This window comes from Astatotilapia calliptera, chromosome 3 (genome assembly GCF_964374335.1).
Source record: "Astatotilapia calliptera chromosome 3, fAstCal68.1, whole genome shotgun sequence".
In the NCBI taxonomy this organism is placed as follows: domain Eukaryota; kingdom Metazoa; phylum Chordata; class Actinopteri; order Cichliformes; family Cichlidae; genus Astatotilapia; species Astatotilapia calliptera.
In genome coordinates, this window is record NC_137424.1 from 45998682 (window position 1) to 46025217 (window position 26536).

Consider the following 26536-nt stretch of genomic DNA (forward strand, 5'->3'; position numbering starts at 1 on the left):
AATGTGGTAAAAAATAATATGCCAGTGTTAAGTATCTTTCAGTGGCAGAAACCATGAAACCAACATCGCTCACCACGTGTCTTCCTCCAAATGGTTTAAAAGTGGTCAGTGTTTTTTTTTTTTTTTTTTTTTTTTTTCTTTCTTTGTTAAATACTCACAATGGTAACCACTGAAGATCAGAGGTGTACGTCATGTCCTGTTTGTTTTTCGACAGTATTCAGCTATGCAATACTGTGCAAAAGTCTTGAGTCACCCTTCATTTCTTTGTAGTTTGCTAGGGATAAGGGAAATAGGAGCAGTGAGTTACTGACAGATATGCAAACATACATTAAATACTTGAAACCACTTTGAGTGAAAAAAAGAAGATTTTGAATTCAAAGCAATGATCCTGATAGCCTGAGTTTATATTGTCTTCAGAAAGAATCACTCAGTGTGTTTTGCTTGTTTCTCTCCCATTAGAAAATAATTTTAATGGACTTTAATGTTCTGTAGGTCTGCTTTTTTTAACTGTTTCTTTTATTTGTAATATATATTATAAAGTCTTTCTGAGAAGCACTTTGTAACTTTGCTAATAAAAATGTGATTTAAATAAAGTGTGTTGTTGTGTGTCAGACTGAGAGTACATGTTACAGCTGTTCAGTGTTGTGAATCCACTGAAAGAGAGCTTTTATTTAAAGACACTCATTGTCATTTCAAACAGCTTCAAACCCTCCAACATGAACTAAAGTTATCAACATAATGAGAAGTAACAACTGCTCTGACGTTATGCTCAGCAGCCTTTTTACTAACTTAATTGAATCACAGGTGGAGGTGATTCTGTGTGGAGTTTGCATCTGTGTGTGTTTCCTCCATGAACTCCAGCTTCCTCCCAGTGTCCACTGTCCCTCTGTGACCCTAAACTGGAGACATTGTTACAGAAATGGATAAATGTGTTTCATGTTTTTCTGTGACTTGTGCTACTTTTGCAGTCTTCATGTGGTCCTCTTACATTTCATCGCAGCACTTCCATCATGTGTCACTGTTCACACTGTTTGGTCACATCAGCAGCAACAAACTCAGCTGAAGAGTGTTTTATTAGAGCAGATGCACACCAGAGAGTTTTCTGTAGGTGATGTTTGTGTCTTTTATGACGCTTACAGTTTAATGTGCATCAAATAATTGTGGTGCTTTTAAAAATGCAACATTTTCTACGAAATAATATCACACAACACTTCTTTGTTCCTCTAAGTAAACTGTGATGCTTACATGTGTATTAAAATGTCATTTCTAACTGCAATATGCTGTTTATTAATCATGATTAATCATGACTCATGATTTGTATCTGAGCCCCAGAAATGTGGAGAGAAGAGAAAAATGTTTTGTTCAGTAAATAACTTGACAACTACATGCTGTAATGGTCAAATATAAATATAAAGTATTTCCTTAGTTGAAGGCATAAAAAGTGTCAGGTTGATAGGTTTGTAGCATAAACCTATTTGCTGGAACGTTCAAGACAATTCAACCACACAGCGAAAAGCATTGAACACCAAGCAGGCAAAGTTCTTTATGTTTCTCGTGCACGGGAGAGAACTGGACAAACGCCGTTACTTCGCTTGATCCCAGTCGCTCTCGTCCACTCCCCCCGTAACACTGCTCTTTATTGAGGTTACATGAGTATGCATAGGTTCATTAACATATGACGTATGCATACAAACAAAGAGCACCTTGTCTGTGTGTTGTGTAAGTATGTGTGTGGTGGTGGGGGGTGTCAAGATGTGACCCCATAAACGACTTCCCTAAACCTGCTGGTCTGGAAGTCCAGAGTCTATTAAGAGTCTATTAAGTGAAGGAGGACAGAGTGTCACATTTTGACAGAGTATCAGTGAATCCTTACAGAATGGTTATGATTGGACTGTGTCAGCACCAACATCACTGTGCAGTTTGTTTGTACCTCTTCACAGCAGTTTGATTGATCAAGAGAAAGCATCGACCCCTCTGTGACATTAAAAGGTGGCCATGAGCATAAAATGAAGGCGAGTGTGTCTGTGAGAAATTCAGGGCTCACAAATGAACATTAATATGGCAACTTTTTCTTAAAATGGTGTAATAACAAGAATGGCCAGTAGGAGGCAGTGGGTTGATCATTACTGGAGCCTCTGTGTTTCCTTCCCATTAACTATTTTGAACTGAGCTCAGCAGCTACAAACTACAGTCAGCTGTCCACCTCAAACATATCAGCTCGTTTCTTGTTCAGAAGTTTACACAAAATAAAATCATATCCCATCATGCATCTGTGGTTATTTGCTGAATATGCTCAGTGCTCTTGAATCCACAGTGTCTGTCATGTGTTGTGTGGATATATATAACACTATGTGCAGAAATTTTGCATTTTGCTAACTGTATGTGAAATAAATTGATTTCAGTGAGTCCTCACCTCAACACCTAGTTATTATCACAGGGTGGAGGCCCTAAACCACACACTCACACACCATTAATATTCAGTGTCATGTTTGCTGTTCTGAGATCAGCTGACAACATGCAAACATGGAAAACCTGAAGCAACAGAACAGGATCAATGAGCAGCTGTGACATCGACTGAGTCAGAAACAACATGAACTCAGAGATTTGTTGTTTGTAGATTTATATTATTATCCTGGTTCTGTTGTTGTGAAGGGTGAAACGTTTCTTGATAATTGGCTGAAAGTGATTCATAATTTCTAATATTGTGACACAACATGTGTGATATTATCTTATGTTGTGTGGAGACTTTTTCTTGTGGACAAATCTTTTTTTAATGGAAAAATAAACACCACACTTAATTCTTTTGCTCTTTCCTATTCTGCTGATAACCACCTGGCCTTCCTGATCCCCGCCCCTCTGCTTCCTCCTCCTAATCTGCTGGTTAACTTGGTGGTTTGGACACCATACATTGTCTTTGTTTTTGCCTCCAGGTGGAGAAAAATGTAGATTTTTTTTGATAAATGCAAAACTTTTGCGTGACCTGAAAATATATACAGTGATCTGTTTTATTTAAGAAGCAATGAGCAGTAAAAATACAAGATTAAACCATAAATAAGACAATACAGAATAACATCTTTGTTCCTCTGAACAGACTGTGATGCCTACGTGTGTAAGAGATAGTTGTTGGTTAAGTCTTTTCTCCAACAGGTTTATTTTTATCTGCTGAAAGTCAGATACTCTTATAAGAGGAAATGCAGCCTGTGGTTTGTTTCTTTAAAGTCAACACAGCAGAGTGGAAATGTGCAGGTATGACAATGTGTGAAAACAGGTTAAAAGTAGCTTTATTGTGGTGATGACACATGCTGGACTAAAGAATAAATAAAGCATGTGGGCATCAAGAGAAACGGTGAAAAGCTTGTTTCTCACGCTCATGTCTTTAAGAGTCTCTGCATGGACGTGCTGTAAATGTTCATTTATCTCTGAAATAAATAAAATCATCCATCACTCTCTCTGTCCACAACATCATATACAGACATGTTTTTCTTCTTACTGCAACTTCCAAACAGGCCAGTTCCTCACAGTATAACACAAAACTCCAAAGTATAATCACTGCTTTGTAACCAGCAGAGGAGCCAGTAAATCATCTATACTTACTGATACTAATGTGTCTGTTTGGCTGCTGTTACAGAAATGGTTCCTACACCTGTGATGATGACGTCAGTGTTTGACTCCAAACTGTCTGCTGGACTCTGCAGTATCACAGAGTCCCCAAGTTTTTAGATATTTTTAGTTTTCATATCTTGAAGCATTACAATATTAAAATATTGATAAGTACTGAAACTTCTGCACTTAACTTTTACATATAACCTGAAAATAAGCTAAAAACAGGAAGTTACATCTTAATATATTTTATCTTTCTAAAAGAAAAGTGGTGCGATGAAAAAAACACACCTGCTGTGAAAGAATCTAAAACACTTGGTCATGAACATGTTGGTGAGTGTGTGTAGATGATACTGCAACAAACCTTAATCATAACCAGAATGAAGGATGGTGGCTGAGTTTTCATGCTTTTACTATGATTAATACAATAGCCTGAGTGACAAACTGAGACACACTACATGCTCATGTGGAGGGACTAGCCAATCACAACGTAACCGCACTTTAAAGTATTCACTGTTCTGTCCTTTTGGACTCAATGTGGGTGGAGCCTATAGTAGCTGTCATAATATGAAAGATAACCTAGACAGGTTATAGAGAGACAGACAACCATTCATGTTCACATTCACACCTGCAGGCAACAACCTGAATCACCAGTTAACATAATAATATATGACTTTGGACTGTGAGAGGAAGCCAGAGTACCCAGAGAGAACCCAGACAGACAACCATAGTGGGAGTTGTCCCTTAAGTGGGTCATGAATCCACTATTAATTATGTGTGTCATGACATGAGACAAGGTGTGAAAAGTGGGTCATTGTGCTGCATTCCAGATACCTCCGAACTTGGAAGTTGGAAATCGGGCGTGGCATCACTCCTGAGTTGCAGAAAAAGACAGGAAACACAGGATTTGTGTTGGTTCTTGGCAAGTTAGAGCAATGCAGGTATGATAGTAGTGCAGTATGATGCTTGTTGTTGTGACTAATCAGTGTTCAAACATAATCATGGCTCATTCAAGGAGTTAAAAATACACAACAGTGTAAAGTTTTTTGTCAGGTGGCCGGTGCGTGGTGTAAGAGCAAGAGCAGATGTTCGAGACAGGAATGAACAAAAACTGAGACGTTTACTTTAGGTTGGACCAACAATATAAATGAAGAACGCAAGGAAACTAGGACGATGTTAACAGTAAATTAAACTGGACAGAATTAACACTAGAGACAGTGAACATGAAACTTAAACGTCACCAACATGAATGACATGAATACCTGAGATGTGACTCGTGATGAGCAGAAACATGGCCCATGGTGAAAAGATGACCTGCCAATGAACGAATGAAAACTCACATCACACAAGGGTGACGAGGGAAGTGGAAACACAGCTGGAAGCAAAACTAAACACAGAACGTGATACTGTCAAAATAAAACAGGAAACATGCAGACTAAGAAACACAGACCTGAGACTCAGACCAGGGAAGAAACAGACATGGAAGCAGAAACGGGAGTTTGGGAAAAATGACATAACTGGATGCAGAGCGAGGGACAGAGAGATCTTCTGTGTTATTTAGTGCGTTTATGAAGTGTAGAGGTCCAACACCTCGCTGCATATGTCATGACAACACACTGCACAAATCACATAAACGTCTCTGAGAATAAAACACAATTATGAGCTGGTAAAATATGTCACCTGACCTGAAACAACAGAAGGTAAGAAGCAAACACAAGAAGCAAGCCTGCATGTTTGCAGTGGACAGGAAATGTGAACACGTCACACAACTGCTGTGGTCAAAGCTACAGGAGCTGTTTGAGGTTTGTATAAAAGGAAAGGAAGCACAGAGAGGCCACAGTCAGAAGAAACACTCTGGTCTTATCTGTATTAAATGCAGCTTCTCTTTTTATTATTGATGTAAAGTCAAAGTGTTTGAGATCAGCTGAGGATCAGAGTGCAGCAGGGCTGGATGTGAGGATGGGGCACTCTTTGCTCTGCATGACGGGGTTATTGTGTAAGTACATTTGTGACATTGTTTGAATGGCACTGATTAATGAAAGTGTTTCTCATGTGTGAGAATTAGAGTGTATCACTGGTTTGAAGTGTTTATGTGAGAGTTTGAACAAAGCATATTTGTGATGTTTATGAAAGTTACAGACAAATGTTGGCTGGTTCCTTGGTTCAGTTTAGTCTGAGTATCATGTTGGATACATCGCTGCTTGTTGCACTTGACTCATTGTTGTTGTCTTTAAGGTCACATATTAATAAATTTTAAATTAAACTTTAATAACTATAAGTTTAAAAATGTTTTCTCATGTCTCAAACGTACTTTTTATGCACAGAGACAGAAAAATACTCTTAAACTCTTAAAACTAATGTCCTAATTTAGTTTGTTTTGTTTGATTTTCTGTCAGTTTGATCCTAATGATGTTTTATCTTTACTTCATTACTCTCTTCTACGTTAATGCTGATGGTGAGACATGTTTATTTTTCTCTCCTTTTTGATGCTCAATAAATAATTAGACTTTTATTTTTACTTTTTAATGCTAAGAAAAGACAATCAGATTTTAGAAATTCAAACATCTGCAGTGAAATGTCAGAGACAGAAAATATCAGAGTAGTGTTATTATATAGAGACTAGAGTCTAGAGTAGGGTTAGATATCTACACTGTGTTGTTAATCATTACTAAAACAGAATGAAGATACTCATTTGCATCAATGTTGATATCCATAGTGTTGTCTTGGCTTCCTGAGGCACAATTTGATGCATAAAGGAGCCATCGCACGCCAGATTTACGCTCTCGCATGTGTGCATTGTTGACCTTTGAAGTGTTTTTTGTGCTTCTTCCTTTCCTGCTGTATTTCGCTACACTTGCCAACCAATGAACATTCAGCAGACGCTGACATCATCAACTTCAAACAGCGTGCAGTCAGGACCTTAGAGGATGCATGAAAGCATGTGTTGGGTGGGTGAAAGTCCCTCCCCCTCTTTGTCCCAATGAAAAGTCTACACAGTCGACACATTTGCAGGACTCTGCTCTCAAAGCTGAATCCTGCTTCTGTGAATCAGCTGCGCTTTGATAGTTTGGAGGGACACATAGTGCCACCTGCTGCAGAGATATTATTAAATAGTGACTAAAAATCTTTAAATAATATCAAACTTAAAACATTAAAATGTAACACTGTTGTAAAAAAGGACAAGATATGAATGCTGTAGAAACTCATTAACCTGATGATGTAGCACACAGAGCAGTAAATTAAACATTTTTATTCCCGTTAACTATTTTATCATTGAGTCCAGTCTCAGTGCTGCTGTTGATTTCTGAGGCTCTGAAACTTTAGACTGGATCCATTTAAAATAAAATAATTGTTTTTCACACTTAAAACAAGTCTTGGACTTTTGTTTTCCTTATTTCCTCTTTAACCCTCAGTCAGCTCACATATGTGTAATGAAACTTAATGTCTGTCTGTTATTGGTCAGTTTAGTCTTTTTTATTAAAGGCCTTTTCATAAAAATCTGGTCAGACTGTGTTAAGTTGTTATTTCTGTGTAAAAAGAAGGAAGCAGAGAGAAGTTTAAAACCTCTTTGTTTCCTTCTCAGCTCTTTGGTATCTGCTGTGCTGCTGCTTCACTCTCTCTCTTTACAGAAAGTTGTAGAAGTTTTCAGACGTGTCACTGCTGGATGTGAGGATGGGAGCCACTTTGCTCTGTGAGCTGGGCCTATTCTGTGAGTACATCACTGACTCCTATTGTTTGATTCATACTGATCCATAAACATGTTTTAGTAAGAAGAACAGAGCATCAGTCATTTGACCATTTCAGGTCATGTGATCAGAGGACTCATGTTTGTTACCAACGTGGTTGTTTGTAGACTGGATTAGATTTTAGTGCACTGACTCAGATCAGAGTGGAACTGGTTTAGTTTATCTAACAAAGGTTTGTTTCTCCATCAGTGATAATTTGATGCTTTTGACATCCTAATATAAAATGTAACCAATCATAGAAGACACTGATTAAACATATAACGGCAGTGATTAAAGCCAGTGCTAGATTTAAACAGCCTTTTAATGCAGACTAACACTAAAGTGCTTCCTTAGTCAAGGTATAAAAGAGTACTACACTGATCCTACTCCTTACTAAATGAAAATTGCTTCCTAAAGGAAGATTAGAGCTCGTCCAGCCATAAATACAGATTTTTTTTAAACTCCCAGTAGGCAGGTTTAACTTCAGCTTAATGGTGTTTGCTATTGAAGACACGTACATTATTTCCACCTTATATTATATATCACCTTCTAGAGAAATTCTTGTTGAGAGAAGTGACCCATTGCAATTTGTCAATGACATAAATTTTTGAGATGTCATTGATCTCAAAAATACATTTTGAGATAAGTACTGAAAAGTCAAATACATAAAGGAAATACTGGGGAGATCATTTCCCTGTTGGAAGCCAGTCGTTCATCTGTTGCCCAAAGAGGATGGACTGTACCGTTTTTAGGACACTAATGTTTTGTCATCACCATGTCTGTTTGTAGACTGGATTCTATTTTAGTGCACTGACTCAGATCATAGTAGATGTAAATCTCCAAGTGTTTTAAGGCGCTTGGTAAGAAAGCGACTGCACTTTAAACCCTGGTGGGATTGTTCCTTAAGAAGGTCATTAACTCATCATTGATCAAGAAATGAGACACATCATTACCAACAGTGTTTTATTTATGTTACATTTCAAATCTAACATCAACAAAACACTCACATGATTTGAGTGTCTTTAGTTTGATAATGTCTGAAGTTTCTGTCTTTATTGTAGTGCTCTGTACGCTCGTCTGCAGTGGACACGCTCAAGGTGACTGAACAGTTTTCACTTTTTCTATTTCTTCCTTTTTATTTAGCAAAGATTATTCTCAACCTGTATGACTCTACATAAATAAAGTATTAATAATCAATCAACATTGAGCATAAAGTGTTTCAGATTGTCTGTTGTCTGATTGTCTGTTTGTGTTGGATTCTAGTTGCTGTGCTAACTATTGAACCCAACTGGTCCAGTTATTTCATTGGAGAGTCTGTTACCTTCAAGTGTGACATGAATGACGGAAGAGACACTGACTGGTATTACACAATCAACAAGGATGGTCGAGACTATGTCCCCTACAGTTCACACAAAGACTACACATTCAAAATTAGCTCGACAGGCCACAGTGGTGAATATCAGTGCTCTGGTAATTGGAAGGGGTCACGTTATACAAAGAACAGTAATACTGTCTTTATAACTGTATTAGGTAAGTCCTCAGTGATTAATACTGTGATGATTCCTGTTAAAATACTCATCTGAATTATAAAAAATGTGTGTTTAATAAATGTTTCATTGAAAGTATTGTATTTCTTATGTGTTGGAACTTTAGCAAAGATCCTTGCATTTTACCTAACTTTGGGTTTCCTTCAACAGTGAACTGCATTAGTTTACATTCAGTGTGACTTCTTCAGGCCTGAGAATGGACAAACATTCATACTGTGCTTATTTAGAGATCTACAACCTGAATTATTGCAGCTCTGTCACCATGTTGAGACAGAAATCAGAAAAATTTAAAGTGACTTAAACTGTAGAAAAAAAAAATATATATAATGAAGACATTTGTAGATTTTATTTGGGGGGGGGGGGGTGATTTAAAAAAATGATTTTTTTAAACCTTTTATACATTTATATTGTATCAGGTGTGCATTATGTTCTCTTCTTTTTCATAACAGCATATAGACCCAGGGCCACACTGACAGCAGGAACAACAATCATACCAGCAGGGGGCAGTGTGACACTGACCTGCTCTGTGCAGAGCTCTGATGGATGGAAATATGAGTGGTTCAGACGAACCCAAACAACCTCTGAAGGTAAAATCAGAGATCAACAAAACAGAGATATCAGAGTATCTCAAGGAGGAATCTACAGCTGCAGAGGAACAAGAGGAAACCCAGTTTACTACACTGATAGACGTGATGATGTCACCATTGAGAAAACCAGTGAGTTCAGTCATTTAGTTTGAAATATACATTCACTCATGATTATCAAACATACAATGTGAAGTTTTCTGTGTTGATTTCATGTTTCTGTTTTTATCTGAACTGTTAATATGTGTGAACAGTTTCCAATAAAGTTGTTGTAAAACAACAACCCAACTGGCCTCAGATATTCAGAGGTGAGACGATCACTCTGACATGTGAGGTGCAGGAAGGAGGTGAAACCACTGAGTGGGAGTATGAATGGAGAGGACCCAGGACACCCACACAGTGGACACACAATAATGATGTGACATTCAGAGTTTCTGAGTCCAGCAGTGAAGACTACATGTGTAAGAGTCGACGCAGAGATGACTCATATTCTTCAACAGAGTGGAGTGAAGCCTTCACATTGTCAGCATCAAGTAAGTCATGTTTGTTGTGTGATCTCCATTTGACAAATGTCATCATGGTCAGCACAGGATGAATTCAATGGTCTACAAAGCATGTTACATTGTTAGTCAGACAAAGAGCTGCAGCTGATAGTAGCCTCATTGTAGACAGTTTGTCACCACTTTGTGTCACGAACTTTCAGCTGGTATAGAGACGCCAATGCTGACCTGCTGCTCCATCACCTGAGGACAAGAATGACAGAAACAGGATACAAATATAGTTCTTCAAACTCCCTCAACAAATGAAAACAAATATGAAACTTCTTTAAAAAAATAATAAAAGTAATTCAATCATCTCATCAAATACTGGCGTAGATTAAAATTAATCTGAAGCAAACACACACGAGTGGGTTTGATAGAAAGGTTTTTGATTTTATTTCTATTGAACTCATTGATTTGCATGTTAGCCTCAAAGTGATTTTATGAAAGCAAATCAAACTCATTCCAACTTCTTCCTGAAAAAGTCTCATATGTACAGATAACGACTTTGTGGAGAAAAGTGTGTTTATGTTCATTCTTTAAAAATAAGTTTCTGTCTGTGATTCAGCTGTTTTACACTCACTTTATTTGAAAATAAAACAAACAAACAAACAAACAAACAAACAAACAAACAAACACAGGTAAACAACAGAAGCTCAGATGTCCCAGTTTTACTGCTGGGCTCAGATCACTAACAGTTAACAGTTCACCCATCTCTGCATAAATAAAAGAATTAAAACAAATAATGTGTTATAATTTTAAAAATTGTACAAATACATGAAAGTGATGAACATCAGCTTAACATTTTGTTTTGCTGTTGTAGTAGCTGTGTACAACATTTAAAATGAAATGTTAAATGATAGAAAATAACTTCCAGTCAGCTTTTGTGTGTGAACTTGATTTTTTCAAATAACTTTTTAATAATATTTGTAGTAAGACGACTTTAAAAACACACACATACTTCTCTTTCAAACACTCTCCTCCCACTCCGACAGAAAGTAAAGAAGTTGTTCACGGCACTGTAACTATTAAAACAGTAATGAACAGAAAACAGAGATGAGGCATTCAAACTATTTTTGATTTGAAAAAAAAAAACTTTTCTAGGCAGTCGAAGTCTCACATGCAGAAAAATTACACATTGTTTTCTAAATTGGTCAATGTTTAGTAAGTAGAGTCATAGTTCATTTAACCTGGAAATAGAAACAGTTTGTAAAAATGTGTTTTTATTAGTACATGTTGAGATATTTGACATGTTTAGATAGTCTCACTCTTAAAGTTCATCATAAATATTTGTGAGTCAACATTTTAGTGACATTGAATTCAGAGTTAAGAGACGAAAGATTGAGAGAAAATCTTTGTTGAACAGATGAACCCCGTCCTGTCCTCACTATGTCTCAATCATGGCTGAGTCCTGGAGCCTCAGTAACTCTGAACTGTGAGGTTGAACATCCGTCTGCAGGATGGAGCTTCTACTGGTATAAAGCTGTTCCTGATCTATCAGAGAAATCCTCCAGTTATGAGCTGCTACCTGATGGCAGTGGGACTGCACAGGACTCCTACATCATTCATGGACAGACACACACAGCAGGATATGTGTGCAGAGCTGGAAGAGGAGACCCAGAGTATCACACTGATCACAGTCAACCAAAGTTTGTCTGGTCTGCAGGTCAGCTTGATTCTGTCTATCTTTTTTCCAAGTAATGCAACAGCAAAAAAATATAAATTGATGATTTTGTTTTTTTTCTTGGGGGGGGGGGGGGGGGGGGGTAGCATTGAAGGTGAGAATTACACGAACATTGCGTCTTTTAGCACTGACCTTTAAACATTAAAGCAAAAGAATATGTTCACTCTGATAATTTGAATCCTAACATCTGTGAGCTTTGTCTCTTCACTGCATGTTGTTTCCAGATGTTCATTCAGCAGCGTCTCTCACAGTGAGTCCTGACAGAGTGCAACACTTCACCTCTGACTCTGTCTCACTGACCTGTGAGGGAAACTTCACTGAGTGGAGAGTGAGGAAGTTCTCTGAGGACGGCCGACTGTACTCTGACTGTAGGAGAATGACTGGATCCACATGTGACATCAACACATCAAAGTCAGATACTGCAGTGTACTGGTGTGAGTCTGGATCAGGAGAGTTCAGCAGTGCAGTCAACATCACTGTACAGAGTATGTTATTATACATTTACTACTTGGATTTGGATGATTTAGACGTCACATGAACATTTGTTCCAGCTTTGCTGTATGTGAAGTCATTTCATGTGGGAAAAATAAAACACATACAGCAGTTTTTAAATACACAAGATCAGATCTTCATGATGAACATTTGTACAATCTGTTCTTATTATTGTTTGTCAGCTTTTTCTCAAAGTGTGCAGCAGCTGATGTGACTGAAACAATTGTGTGTGATTGTGTCACAGATGATGGTAATGGTCCTATCCTGGTGAGTCCTGTTCATCCTGTGACTGAGGGAGCTTCTGTTAGTCTGAGCTGCAGTTTGAGAACACAAAAAATACTTTCCAATGTGTTTTTCTATCACAATGACAAACTTATTCAAAATGATCCCCGAGGGGAGCTGAAGATCTCTGCAGTGTCAAAGTCTGATGAAGGTTTCTACAAGTGTCAGTACTCAGGAAGAGAGTCAGCACAGAGCTGGATGTCAGTTAAAGGTGAGCAGGATCAAAACATCTGATGTGATTTATTGTAGATGAATTCTTCCCCGTGTGCTGCAAATGTGTACGTTTGTTTAAGGATTTAGTTTTTTCATCAATAATGTTCAACATTGCTGTTTTATTAATTTTTTAATTAAGTACTTTGTGAATTTAGTTCAGCTTAATTTTTTAAGCTAAATCATTTATTAAAAATGAAATGTTCTTATTTACAGCTGCTGTGTCCACACCTGAGAGCTCTTCATTTTCTCTTCTGATGATCTTTAGATTAATTCTTGGATTCATATTTATTTTCCTTCCACTCATTTTGTTTGGCTGCAGATGGTCCAAAGGTCAGAACTATATTTTTTTCTTCTTCTTCATATATATATATCTTTAAAGACACAGATCATAAATAAAGTGGAAACAAGTTAGTATCACAGACATGAGGTGACTGATTTTCTCTGACCTGCAGGTGATCGTTGTGTCTATGAGACAGTCAGAAGATGTGAAAACACTGAAAATGGTAAAGTTTACACTTTCATTAATATAGAGCTTGTGGAAGCTGGATGATGATACAATAACTGTGTTTAACATGAAAGTCAATCAGATTATTATTTCAGGTCCAGCAGAAGGTGATTACAACAATGTCACATCTGAGATTCAGCTGAAAGTCATTAACAAGACAAGTGAGTGCACAAAATGTGAGATTTGAAATGCAAAATATACATTGGTAATTATTCTCTCTGATAATAAATGCATTTGTGGACAAAACAGAGGGAGTTTGTTTTGAAATGCTTTCATTTGATCACCTTAACAGGGCAACGTGGTGACCCAGAGGAGAGCTCTGACTACAATGATGTCAATCCAAATTCAGCCACAGCTGTAAAATCTTAACAGCAGCTCTTTAGCTGTTTTTCTCTTTAAAGTTTCTTAAATGTGGGCGATTGTGGCTCAAGAGTTGGGAGTTCGCCTTGTAATTGGAAGGTTGCCGGTTCGAGCCCCGGCTTGGACAATCTCGGTCGTTGTGTCCTTGCGCGAGACACTTCACCCGTTGCCTACTGGTGGTGGTCAGAGGGCCCGGTGGCACCAGTGTTCGGCAGCCTCGCCTCTGTCAGTGCGCCCCAGGGTGGCTGTGGCTACAACGTAGCTTGCCATCACCGGTGTGTGAATGGGTGGATGACTGAATGTGTAAAGCGCTTTGGGGTCCTTAGGGACTAGTAAAGCGCTATATAAAGACAGGCCATTACCATTTAAATACTTGAAACCACTTTGAGTGAAAAAGAGAAGATTTTGAATTCAAAGCAATGATCCTGATAGTCTGAGTTTATATTGTCTTCAGAAAGAATCACTCAGTGTGTTTTGCTTGTTTCTCTCCCTTTAGAAAATAATTTTAATGGACTTTAATGTTCTGTAGGTCTGTTTTTTTTAACTGTTTCTTTTATTTGTAATATATATTATAAAGTCTTTCTGGAAGCACTTTGTAACTTTGTTAATAAAAGTGATATAAATAAAGTGTGTTGTTGTTGTTGTGTGTCAGACTGAGAGTACATGTTACAGCTGTTCAGTGTTGTGAATCCACTGAAAGAGAGCTTTTATTTAAAGACACTCATTGTCATTTCAAACAGCTTCAAACCCTCCAACATGATCTATCAACATAATGAGAAGTAACAACTGCTCTGACGTTATGCTCAGCAGCCTTTTTACTAACTAAATTGAATCACAGGTGGAGGTGATTCTGTGTGGAGTTTGCATCTGTGTGTGTTTCCTCCATGAACTCCAGCTTCCTCCCAGTGTCCACTGTCCTTCTGTGACCCTAAACTGGAGACATTGTTACAGAAATGGATGAATGTGCTTCATGTTTTTCTGTGACTTGTGCTGCTTTTGTGCTACGTTTGCAGTCTTCATGTGGTCCTCTTACATTTCATGGCAGCACTTCCATCATGTGTCACTGTTCACACTGTTTGGTCACATCAGCAGCAACAAACTCATCTGAAGAGTGTTTTATCAGAGCAGTTGCACACCAGAGCAGGTTTGTTTTCTGTAGGTGATGTTTGTGTCTTTTATGACGCTTACAGTTTAAAGTGCATCAAATAATTGTGGTGCTTTTAAAAATGCAACATTTTCTTTCTTTTTTTTTTTTTTCTTTAAATGACATCAGAAACAGCAGTATGCGACATTACGTGATGGCAGAGCTTCAGTTCATCCTTTGTCATTTTTTTTTTTTTTTTTTTTAATAAATAGGACAGGGGGAATGAATGAGAGAAAGAGGGGGAGAGAAAGAAAGAAAACCAAAGGGGAGAAGAGACGGTGAGAAGGGGGGGGGAAGAGAGAGAAAAAAAAAAAAAGAACTCCTGGGTCACCTGTATGGAGAAAAAAAACAAACAAACAAGAAAAACAAACAGAGGAGACAGCAAACAACAAAGAGCAACATAATAATAGAGAAAACAAAGCACCATCACAATAAACTAGCTAGCCATAGATATCAATATTTACTAAATAATAAACGATATTGTGCAGCACGCAAGATAGACAGCGCACAATGTGCTTTGAGGCAGCAGCCAAGAAAGCTTTAGTCCGCGTCTGTGAATACCCATGTGTGCATACCTGTGTGGATCAGCATGCTTGCATTCCAAAGGTTTCTCCATGTAATGATCTGCTAGGGAGTGTAGGGGGGCCACAGCCCCGTCCTCCAGGGTGTGAAGCGGGTATGGAGGAGATCAAAACTCCAGATATCCAGAGGCCCCCAGAAGACAAGAGGCCATGGAAGACCAACAGAGGGGCAGCCGCGCCACTGTTCCAGTAAGAGCTGAGGAGAGTCCCAGATGAGGGCTCGCCCAGCAGCCGCGGAGCAGAAGTCAGGGGGAGTTGCAGTGACGCGCCCGTGAGCTCCGCCGGCCCCCAGCTGTGCCTGAGTGACCGAGCCCCAGGCCGAGAGGCCGGGGGCACCCCACCTCCAAAGGGGCCCGAGCGAGCCCCAGGCCCCAGGCCCCGACAAGCGGCTGCCAAGGAGTGAGCCGGTGTGCACCCGGACGCCCACCCCCAGACACAAAGAACCACCAACACACCGACACCTGAGGGAGTCCGCCACCGGCAGGGGAAGTGGTGGTGGGTGGAGATAGGCCTCCAAACCTTGGAGGGCCTGAGGTGTCCCCAGAGAGGTGGCGTCTGACACCCAACCTGACATATAGACACAGACAATGCAACATTTTCTATGAAATAATATCACACAACACTTCTTTGTTCCTCTAAGTAAACTGTGATGCTTACATGTGTATTAAAATGTCATTTCTAACTGCAATATGCTGTTTATTAATCATCTGAAAATGGCTCATGATTTGTATCTGAGCCCCAGAAAAGTGGAGAGAAGAGAAACATGTTTTGTTCAGTAAATAACTTGACAACTACATGCTGTAATGGTCAAATATAAATATAAAGTATTTCCTTAGTTGAAGGCATAAAAAGTGTCAGGTTGATAGGTTTGTAGCATAAACCTATTCGCTGGAACGTTCAAGACAATTCAACCACACAGCGAAAAGCATTGAACACCAAGCAGGCAAAGTTCTTTATGTTTCTCGTGCACGGGAGAGAACTGGACAAACGCCGTTACTTCGCTTGACCCCAGTCGCTCTCGTCCACTCCCCCCGTAACACTGCTCTTTATTGAGGTTACATGAGTATGCATAGGTTCATTAACATATGACGTATGCATACAAACAAAGAGCACCTTATCTGTGCGTTGTGTAAGTATGTGTGTGTATGTGTGTAACTTCCCTAAACCTGCTGGTCTGGAAGTCCAGAGTCTATTAAGAGTCTATTAAGAATCTATTAAGAGTCTATTAAGTGAAGGAGTACAGAGTGTCACATTTTGACAGAGTATCAGTGAATCCTTACAGAATGGTTATGATTGGACTGTGTGAGCACCAACATCACTGTGCAGTTTGTTTGTACCTCTTCACAGCAGTTTGATTTATCAAGAGAAAGCATCGACCCCTCTGTGACATTAAAAGGTGGCCATGAGCATAAAATGAAGGCGAGTGTATTAGAGGAGGTAAAACATGTTTTTGATGTCTGTGAGAAATTCAGGGCTCACAAATGAACATTAATATGGCAACTTTTTCTTAAAATGGTGTAATAACAAGAATGGTCAGTAGGAGGCAGTGGGGTGATCATTACTGGAGACTCTGTGTTTCCTTCCCATTAACTCTTTTGAACTGAGCTCAGCAGCTACAAACTACAGTCAGCTGTCCACCTCAAACATATCAGCTCGTTTCTTGTTCAGAAGTTTACACAAAATTAAATCATATCCCATCATGCATCTGTGGTTATTTGCTGAATATGCTCAGTGCTCTTGAATCCACAGTGTCTGTCATGTGTTGTGTGGATATATATAACACTATGTGCAGAAATTTTGCATTTTGCTAACTGTATGTGAAATAAATTGATTTCAGTGAGTCCTCATCTCAACACCTGGTTATTATCACAGGGTGGAGGCCCTAAACCACACACTCACACACCATTAATATTCAGTGTCATGTTGCTGATCTGAGATCAGCTGACAACATGCAAACATGGAAAACCTGAAGCAACAGAACAGGATCAATGAGCAGCTGTGACATCGACTGAGTCAGAAACAACATGAACTCAGAGATTTGTTGTTTGTGGATTTATATTAATTATCCTCGTTCTGTTGTTGTGTGGCTAAAGGGTGAAACGTTTCTTGATAATTGGCTGAAAGTGATTCATAATTTCTAATATTGTGACACAACATGTCTGATATTATCTTATGTTGTGTTGAGACTTTTTCTTGTGGACAAATCTTTTTTTAATGGAAAAATAAACACCACACTTAATTCTTTTGCTCTTTCCTATTCTGCTGATAACCACCTGGCCTTCCTGATCCCCGCCCCTCTGCTTCCTCCTCCTAATCTGCTGGTTAACTTGGTGGTTTGGACATCATACATTGTCTTTGTTTTTGCCTCCAGGTGGAGAAAACTGTAGATTTTTTTTTGATAGATGCAAAACTTTTTACCAAACCTTGAAATATATACAGTGATCTGTTTTATTTAAGAAGCAATGAGCAGTAAAAATACAAGATTAATCGGTAAATAAGACAATACAGAATAACATCTTTGTTCCTCTGAACAGACTGTGATGCCTACATGTGTGTAAAGACTGTTGTTGGTTTAGTCTTTTCTTTAACAGGTTTATTTTTGTCCACTGAAAGTCAGATACCCTTATAAGAGGAAATGCAGCCTGTGGTTTGTTTTATTTAAAGTCAACACAGCACAGTGGAAATGTGCAGGTATGACAATGTGTGAAAACAGGTTAAAAGTAGCTTTATTGTGGTGATGACACATGCTGGACTAAAGAATAAATAAAGCATGTGGGCATCAAGAGAAACGGTGAAAAGCTTATTTCTCACGCTCATGTCTTTAAGAGTCTCTGCATGGACGTGCTGTAAATGTTCATTTATCTCTGAAATAAATAAAATCATCCATCACTCTCTCTGTCCACAACATCATATACAGACATGTTTTCTTCTTACTGCAACTTCCAAACAGGCCAGTTCCTCACAGTATAACACAAAACTCCAAAGTATAATCACTGCTTTGTAACCAGCAGAGGAGCCAGTAAATCATCTATACTTACTGATACTAATGTGTCTGTTTGGCTGCTGTTACAGAAATGGTTCCTACACCTGTGATGATGACGTCAGTGTTTGACTCCAAACTGTCTGCTGGACTCTGCAGTATCACAGAGTCCACACGTTTTTAGGCCTTTTTAGACTTTATATCTTGAAGCATTACAATATTAAAATATTGATAAGTACTGAAACTTCTGCACTTAACTTTTACATATAACCTGAAAATAAGCTAAAAACAGGAAGTTACATCTTAATATATTTTATCTTTCTAAAAGAAAAGTGGTGGGATGAAAAAAACACACCTGCTGTGAAAGAATCTAAAAGACTTGGTCATGAACATGTTGGTGAGTTTGTGTAGATGATACTGCAACAAACCTTAATCATAACCTTTGTAAGAAAGTGTTTGAAAGAATGAAGGATGGTGGCTGAGTTTTCATGCTTTTACTATGATTAATACAATAGCCTGAGTGACAAACTGAGACACACTACATGCTCGTGTGGAGGGACTAGCCAATCACTAGGGATGGGTATTGATAAGATTTTAACGATTCCGATTCCATTTTCGATTCTGTTTAACGATTCGATTCTTTATCGATTCTCTTATCGATTCTTTTTTTTTTTTTTAAAAAGGAGAACACTAAGGTCGATTAGCTCAGAGCTTTGTTTTATATCTTCTCTTTGAACAAGATAGAAATTTAGGAGTAACATGGCCTTACAAACCCAACAGTGAGATCTTGAGAGATCCAGCCTACGGCTCTTCAATGGGGTGTCACAGGGTCCCCAGGAAAAAAAAAAATTGTAAATGTAAAATAATAAAATAAATATTCTTGTGAGACATATCACATATTGACGGGGTCGGGTTATGTTAAAAAGTATAAATTGTTATACTTTGTTCATTGGTTCAAAGGTACCCCACACTTCTTTTTTTGTTTGCTTGTTTGTTCTGGTGTATTTTTCATTTGAACTGTTACTCTGCCAGAGTACTCATATTTACAAGATGGCATTGAACGCCCCATTGGTGTATCAGGAAAACTATTTTGTACGTATGTTCCTTGAAGGGGATTGAAGTCGTTCTTTTTTCCACCGCAGCGAAGGGCTAGGAGTAGGAGAGGAGCTGCTGTATGTTTTTGTTATCGAATCGATCTGATTGTGAAATAAAGCATATGCAGTGAGAAAGCAACTCCAGGAGTCATCCCTGCCTTAAAGCTGCAACATTCTTCTGTAGCAATAACAAAGTATAACATAAATTGTTCTGTGGCAATTACACAAGAATATCCAGTAATGTCCCTGCCTACAATTAAACACATTCACTTACCAAAAATCGGGGGCATCTGCTGTGGCAAATGGGTGCAAGCCTTTGACCACAAACTTAGACACTGCTCGGTGACATTAGTCTATCCTGGCCTGAAAGGAGACGCTACCGGTAGACTGCAGCGAGAACTGCCAGCGAGCGCCAGCCAGACTCTGTCTGTCTCTCTCATCATGGTCACCTACATGTACAGTAATGGCAGGTCTTGTAATAAGGCAGATTGCGCTAACATAATATGCACTGTTAGTTGATTATTTACCTGCCGCATTAACGGGAGAGGACGTGCAAACGTTAGCGCTGCTGCTGGGTTGAGAGTCACGAGTCCGGAGCGGAATTAAAAACGCGTGTCATCGCGTGTTTTGTGAGCAAATGCTTTTGCATATTCGTAGTGTTTCCTCCCTTAAATGAAATATCTACTTTGCAAGTTGCCCTGTTGTCATCGGTTCTCATAAAGTATAATCAAACTTTTGAGCGTTTGAGCCGCTTAGGCGCCATGTTTCCTGCCAGGTAAATGACGCTCCGCAACGTGGTGACGTCATTCGGGGCGACTGGAATCGATAAGGGAATCGTTTGCAAAAATGGCAAACGATTCCAAGGAATTGAAACAGTGGGAACCGGTTCTCAACAAGAACCGGTTTTCGATACCCATCCCTACCAATCACAACGTAACCGCACTTTAAAGTATTCACTGTTCTGTCCTTTTGGACTCAATGTGGGTGGAGCCTATAGTAGCTGTCATAATATGAAAGATAACAGGTTATGGAGAGACAGACAACCATTCATGTTCACATTCACACCTGCAGGCAACAACCTGAATCACCAGTTAACATAATAATATATGACTTTGGACTGTGAGAGGAAGCCAGAGTACCCGGAGAGAACCCAGACAGACAACCAGAGTTGGAGTTGTCCCTTAAGAAGGTCATGAATCCACTATTAATTATGTGTGTCATGACATGAGACAAGGTGTGAAAAGTGGGTCATTGTGCTGCATTCCAGATACCTCCGAACTTGGAAGTTGGAAATCGGGCGTGGCATCACTCCCGAGTTGCAGAAAAAGACAGGAAACACAGGATTTGTGTTGGTTCTTGGCAAGTTAGAGCAATGCAGGTATGATAGTAGTGCAGTATGATGCTTGTTGTTGTGACTAATCAGTGTTCAAACATAATCATGGCTCATTCAAGGAGTTAAAAATACACAACAGTGTAAAGTTTTTTGTCAGGTGGCCGGTGCGTGGTGTAAGAGCAAGAGCAGATGTTCGAGACAGGAATGAACAAAAACTGAGACGTTTACTTTAGGTTGGACCAACAATATAAATGAAGAACGCAAGGAAACTAGAACGATGTTAACAGTAAATTAAACTGGAGAGAACTAACACTAGAGACAGTGAACATGAAACTTAAATGTCACCAACATGAATGACATGAATGCCTGAGATGTGACTCGTGATGAACAGAAACATGGCCCACGGTGAAAAGATGACCTGCCAATGAACAAATGAAAACTCACACCACACGAGGGTGACGAGGGAAGTGGAAACACAGCTGGAAGCAAAACTAAACACAGAACGTGATACTGTCAAAATAAAACAGGAAACGTGCAGACTAAGAAACACAGACCTGAGACTCAGACCAGGGAAGAAACAGACATGGAAGCAGAAACGGGAGTTTGGGAAAAAATGACATAACAGGATGCAGAGCGAGGGACAGAGAGATCTTCTGTGTTATTTAGTGTGTTTATGAAGTGTAGAGGTCCAACACCTCACTGCATGTACATATGACAGGACACTGCACAAATCACATAAAAGTCTCTGAGAATAAAGCATAATTATGAGCTGGTAAAATATGTCACCTGACCTGAAACAACAGAAGGTAAGAAGCAAACACAAGAAGCAAGCCTGCATGTTTGCAGTGGACAGGAAATGTGAACACGTCACACAACTGCTGTGGTCAAAGCTACAGGAGCTGTTTGAGGTTTGTATAAAAGGAAAGGAAGCACAGAGAGGCCACAGTCAGAAGAAACACTCTGGTCTTATCTGTATTAAATGCAGCTTCTCTTTTTATTATTGATGTAAAGTCAAAGTGTTTGAGATCAGCTGAGGATCAGAGTGCAGCAGGGCTGGATGTGAGGATGGGGCACTCTTTGCTCTGCATGACGGGGTTATTGTGTAAGTACATTTGTGACATTGTTTGAATGGCACTGATTAATGAAAGTGTTTCTCATGTGTGAGAATTAGAGTGTATCACTGGTTTGAAGTGTTTATGTGAGAGTTTGAACAAAGCATATTTGTGATGTTTATGAAAGTTACAGACAAATGTTGGCTGGTTCCTTGGTTCAGTTTAGTCTGAGTATCGTGTTGGATACATCGCTGCTTGTTGCACTTGACTCATTGCTATTGTCTTTAAGGTCATATATTAATACATTTTAAATTAAACTTTTATAACTATAAGTTTAAAAATGTTTTCTCATGTCTCAAACATACTTTTTATGCACAGAGACAGAAAAATACTCTTAAACTCTTAAAACTAATCTCCTAATTTAGTTTGTTTTGTTTGATTTTCTGTCAGTTTGATCCTAATGATGTTTGATCTTTACTTCATTACTCTCTTCTACGTTAATGCTGATGCTGAGACATGGTTATTTTTCTCTCCTTTTTGATGCTCAATAAATAATTAGACTTTTATTTTTACTTTTTAATGTTAACAAAAGACAATCAGATTTTAGAAATTCAAACATCTGCAGTGAAATGTCAGAGACAGAAAATATCAGAGTAGTTTTATTATCATAGAGACTAGAGTCTAGAGTAGGGTTAGATATCTACCCTGTGTTGTTAATCATTACTAAAACAGAATGAAGATACTCATTTGCATCAGTGTTGATATCCATAGTGTTGTCTTGGCTTCCTCCAGCTGAGGCACATCGCATGTCAGATTTACGCTATCTCATGTGTGCATTGTTGACCTTTGAAGTGTTTTTTGTGCTTCTTCCTTTCCTGCTGTATTTCGCTACACTTGCCAACCAATGAACATTCAGCAGACGCTGACATCATCAACTTCAAACAGTGTGCAGTCAGGACCTTAGAGGATGCACGAAGCATGTGTTGGGTGGGTGAAAGTCCCTCCCCCTCTCTGTCCCAATGAAAAGTCTACACAGTCGACACATTTGCAGGACTCTGCTCTCGAAGCTGAATCCTGCTTCTGTGAATCAGCTGCGCTTTGATAGTTTGGAGGGACACATAGTGCCACCTGCTGCAGAGATATTGTTAAATAGTGGTTAAAAATCTGTAAATGATATCAAACATAAGATATGAATGCTGTAGAAACTCATTAACCTGAAGATGTAGAGCACAGAGCGATGAATGAAACATTTTTATTCCCATTAATTGTTTTATTGTTGAGTGCGCTCTCAGTGCAGCTGTTGATTTCTGAGGCTCTGAAACTTTAAACTGGATCAATTTAAACTTTAAAGGTTACAGTCCCACAGCCTAAACAAGGAAACATGAACATAACTTTATTTGCAGATGAAAGTGAAATAAATTTGATTTACATGATCAGACACTCTTGCATCTGTTCTCTGTAAAAGACACTTAGTATCAGTCAGCCTAATTTGTGATACAATGGATCCATGCTTTCATGATGTTATGCCAAATTCTCACCCTACCATCTGAATGTTGCAGCAAAAACTGAGACTCATCAGATCAGACAATGTTTTTACAAACTCATGTTGTCAGGTTTTGGTTTTGAATTATAGCCTCAGTTTCCTGTTCTTAGCTGACAGGCATGGCAGCTGGTGTGGTCATCTGCTGCTATATGACATTTACTTCATGTTGTGCATTCAAAGACACTGTTCTGCATATCTCGGTTGCAATGAGCGGTCTGGCCATTCTCCTCTAACATTGAGTTATTTTCACCCAGTGAACTGCTGCTCACTGGTTATTTTCTCTTGTGACTATTCTCTGTAAAACTTTGCTGCAGTGTTAAATCTTAAAACAGACATAGATCAGGAAACTAAACTAAACTAAACTAAACTAAACTAAACTAAACTAAACTAAACTAAACTAAACTAAACTAAACTAAACTAAACTAAACTAAACTAAACATGGTTTAAAGCACAAATGTTAAAACTACATTCTTCCTGTTTCACCACTTACAACATTCATATAACTGCTGTGTTTGTGGCTGTGCTGTATCCAAATATTTAACCTTCCAAATGAGTTATTATCATCTGTTTTTACTGCAGATGTTCTCACTGAAAAAAAATTATGAGAATTATTAGTATTATTATTTTATGTTAACAATATTTAAATAAAATAAATGTTTTTCACACTTAAAACAAGTCTTGGACTTGTGTTCTCCTCATTTCCTCTTTAACCTTCAGTCAGCTCACATATGTGAAATGAAACTTACTGTCTCAAATCAAATCAAATCACTTTTATTGTCACATCACATGTGCAGGCACACTGGCACAGCACATGTGAGTGAAATTCTTGTGTGCGAGCCCCACAAGCAACAGAGATGTGCAAAACACAACAACACAAACGAGCAAAATACAAGAATGGCCAACCTGAAACTAATAAATATATGTACAATATATAATAGTGTGTGTGTGTGTGTGTGTGTGTGTGTGTGTGTGTGTGTATACACATTTTTACAAATTAAATAGTAAAAAATAATAAAATAAAATATATGAAAATATACAGAATCTGTCTGTTATTGGTCAGTTTAGTCTTTTTATTAAAGGCCTTTTTCATAAAAATCGGGTCAGATCTTGTTAAGTTGTTATTTCTGTGTAAAAGGAAGGAAGCAGAGAGAAGTTTTAAAACCTCTTTGTTTCCTTCTCAGCTCTTTGGTATCTGCTGTGCTGCTGCTTCACTCTCTCTCTTTACAGAAAGTTGTAGAAGTTTTCAGTCGTGTCACTGCTGGATGTGAGGATGGGAGCCACTTTGCTCTGTGAGCTGGGCCTATTCTGTGAGTACATCACTGACTCCTATTGTTTGATTCATACTGATCCATAAACATGTTTTAGCAAGAAGAACAGAGCATCAGTCATTTGTACCATTGCAGGTCATGTGATCAGAGGACTCTCATGTTTGTTACCAACATGGTTGTTTGTAGCCTGGATTAGATTTTAGTGCACTGACTCAGATCAGAGTGGAGCTGCTTTAGTTTATCTAACAAAGGTTTGTTTCTCCATCAGTGATAATTTGATGCTTTTGACATCCTAATATAAAATGTAACCAATCATAGAAGACACTGATTAAACATATAACAGCAGTGATTAAAGCCAGTGCTAGATTTAAACAGCCTTTTAATGCAGACTAACAGTAAACTGCTTCCTTAGTCAAGGTATAAAAGAGTACTACACTGACCCTACTCCTTACTAAATGAAACTTGCTTCCTAAAGGAAGATTAGAGCTCATCCAGCCATAAATAGAGATTTTTTTTAAACTCCCAGTAGGCAGGTTTAACTTCAGCTTAATGGTGTTTGCTGTTGAAGACAAGTGAATTATGTCCACCTTATATTATATATCACCTTCTAGAGAAATTCTTGTTGAGAGAAGTGACCCATTGCAATTTGTCAATGATATCAATTTTTGAGATGTCATTGATCTCAAAAATACATTTTGAGATAAGTACTGAAAAGTCAAATACATAAAGGAAATACTGGGGAGATCATTTCCCTGTTGGAAGCCAGTCGTTCATCTGTTGCCCAAAGAGGATGGACTGTACCATTTTTAGGACACTAATGTTTTGTTATCACCATGTTTGTTTGTAGACTGGATTCTATTTTAGTGCACTGACTCAGATCATAGTAGATGTAAATCTCCAAGTGTTTTAAGGCGCTTGGTAAGAAAGCGACTGCACTTTAAACCCTGGTGGGATTGTTCCTTAAGAAGGTCATTAACTCACCATTGATCAAGAAATGAGACACATCATTACCAACAGTGTTTTATTTATGTTACATTTCAAATCTAACATCAACAAAACACTCACATGATTTGAGTGTCTTTAGTTTGATAATGTCTGAAGTTTCTGTCTTTATTGTAGTGCTCTGTACGCTCGTCTGCAGTGGACACGCTCAAGGTGACTGAACAGTTTTCACTTTTTCTATTTCTTCCTTTTTATTTAGCAAAGATTATTCTCAACCTGTATGACTCTACATAAATAAAGTATTAATAATCAATCAACATTGAGCATAAAGTGTTTCAGATTGTCTGTTGTCTGATTGTCTGTTTGTGTTGGATTCTAGGTGCTGTGCTAACTATTGAACCCAACTGGTCCAGTTATTTCATTGGAGAGTCTGTTACCTTCAAGTGTGACATGAATGACGGAAGAGACACTGACTGGTATTACACAATCAACAAGGATGGTCGAGACTATGTCCCCTACAGTTCACACAAAGACTACACATTCAAAATTAGCTCGACAGGCCACAGTGGTGAATATCAGTGCTCTGGTAATTGGAAGGGGTCACGTTATACAAAGAACAGTAATACTGTCTTTATAACTGTATTAGGTAAGTCCTCAGTGATTAATGCTGTGATGATTCCTGTTAAAATACTCATCTGAATTATAAAAAATGTGTGTTTAATAAATGTTTCATTGAAAGTATTGTATTTCTTATGTGTTGGAACTTTAGCAAAGATCCTTGCATTTTACCTAACTTTGGGTTTCCTTCAACAGTGAACTGCATTAGTTTACATTCAGTGTGACTTCTTCAGGCCTGAGAATGGACAAACATTCATACTGTGCTTATTTAGAGATCTACAACCTGAATTATTGCAGCTCTGTCACCATGTTGAGACAGAAATCAGAGAAATTTAAAGTGACTTAAACTGTAGGAAAAAATATATATAATGAAGACATTTGTAGATTTCATTGGGGGCGATTTAAAAAAAGGATTTTTTTTAAACCTTTTCTACATTTATATTGTATCAG

The 26536-nt window shown here is 38.4% G+C and overlaps 1 protein-coding gene and 1 long non-coding RNA gene across 2 annotated transcripts in view; one reads left to right on the forward strand and one right to left on the reverse strand.

Annotated features, from left to right (window-relative positions):
* LOC113018964 (obscurin-like) overlaps nt 1–26536 on the forward strand; it is a 76001-nt gene that overhangs the window by 8265 nt on the left and 41200 nt on the right. The window contains exons 2-12 of the mRNA XM_080295383.1: nt 8589–8795; nt 9322–9588; nt 9711–9989; nt 11362–11661; nt 11904–12164; nt 12416–12664; nt 12880–12996; nt 13119–13169; nt 13267–13332; nt 13464–13535; nt 25848–26054. Of these exons, the coding sequence (XP_080151509.1) occupies nt 8589–8795; nt 9322–9588; nt 9711–9989; nt 11362–11661; nt 11904–12164; nt 12416–12664; nt 12880–12996; nt 13119–13169; nt 13267–13332; nt 13464–13535; nt 25848–26054 (2076 nt within the window). The remainder of the gene's footprint in view (nt 1–8588; nt 8796–9321; nt 9589–9710; nt 9990–11361; nt 11662–11903; nt 12165–12415; nt 12665–12879; nt 12997–13118; nt 13170–13266; nt 13333–13463; nt 13536–25847; nt 26055–26536) is intronic.
* LOC145425413 (uncharacterized) lies at nt 18820–20250 on the reverse strand. Its single transcript, XR_013906098.1, has 2 exons — nt 19858–20250; nt 18820–19779 (listed from the first exon to the last, which is right to left on the reverse strand). It is a non-coding gene; the product is annotated as an uncharacterized LOC145425413 (long non-coding RNA).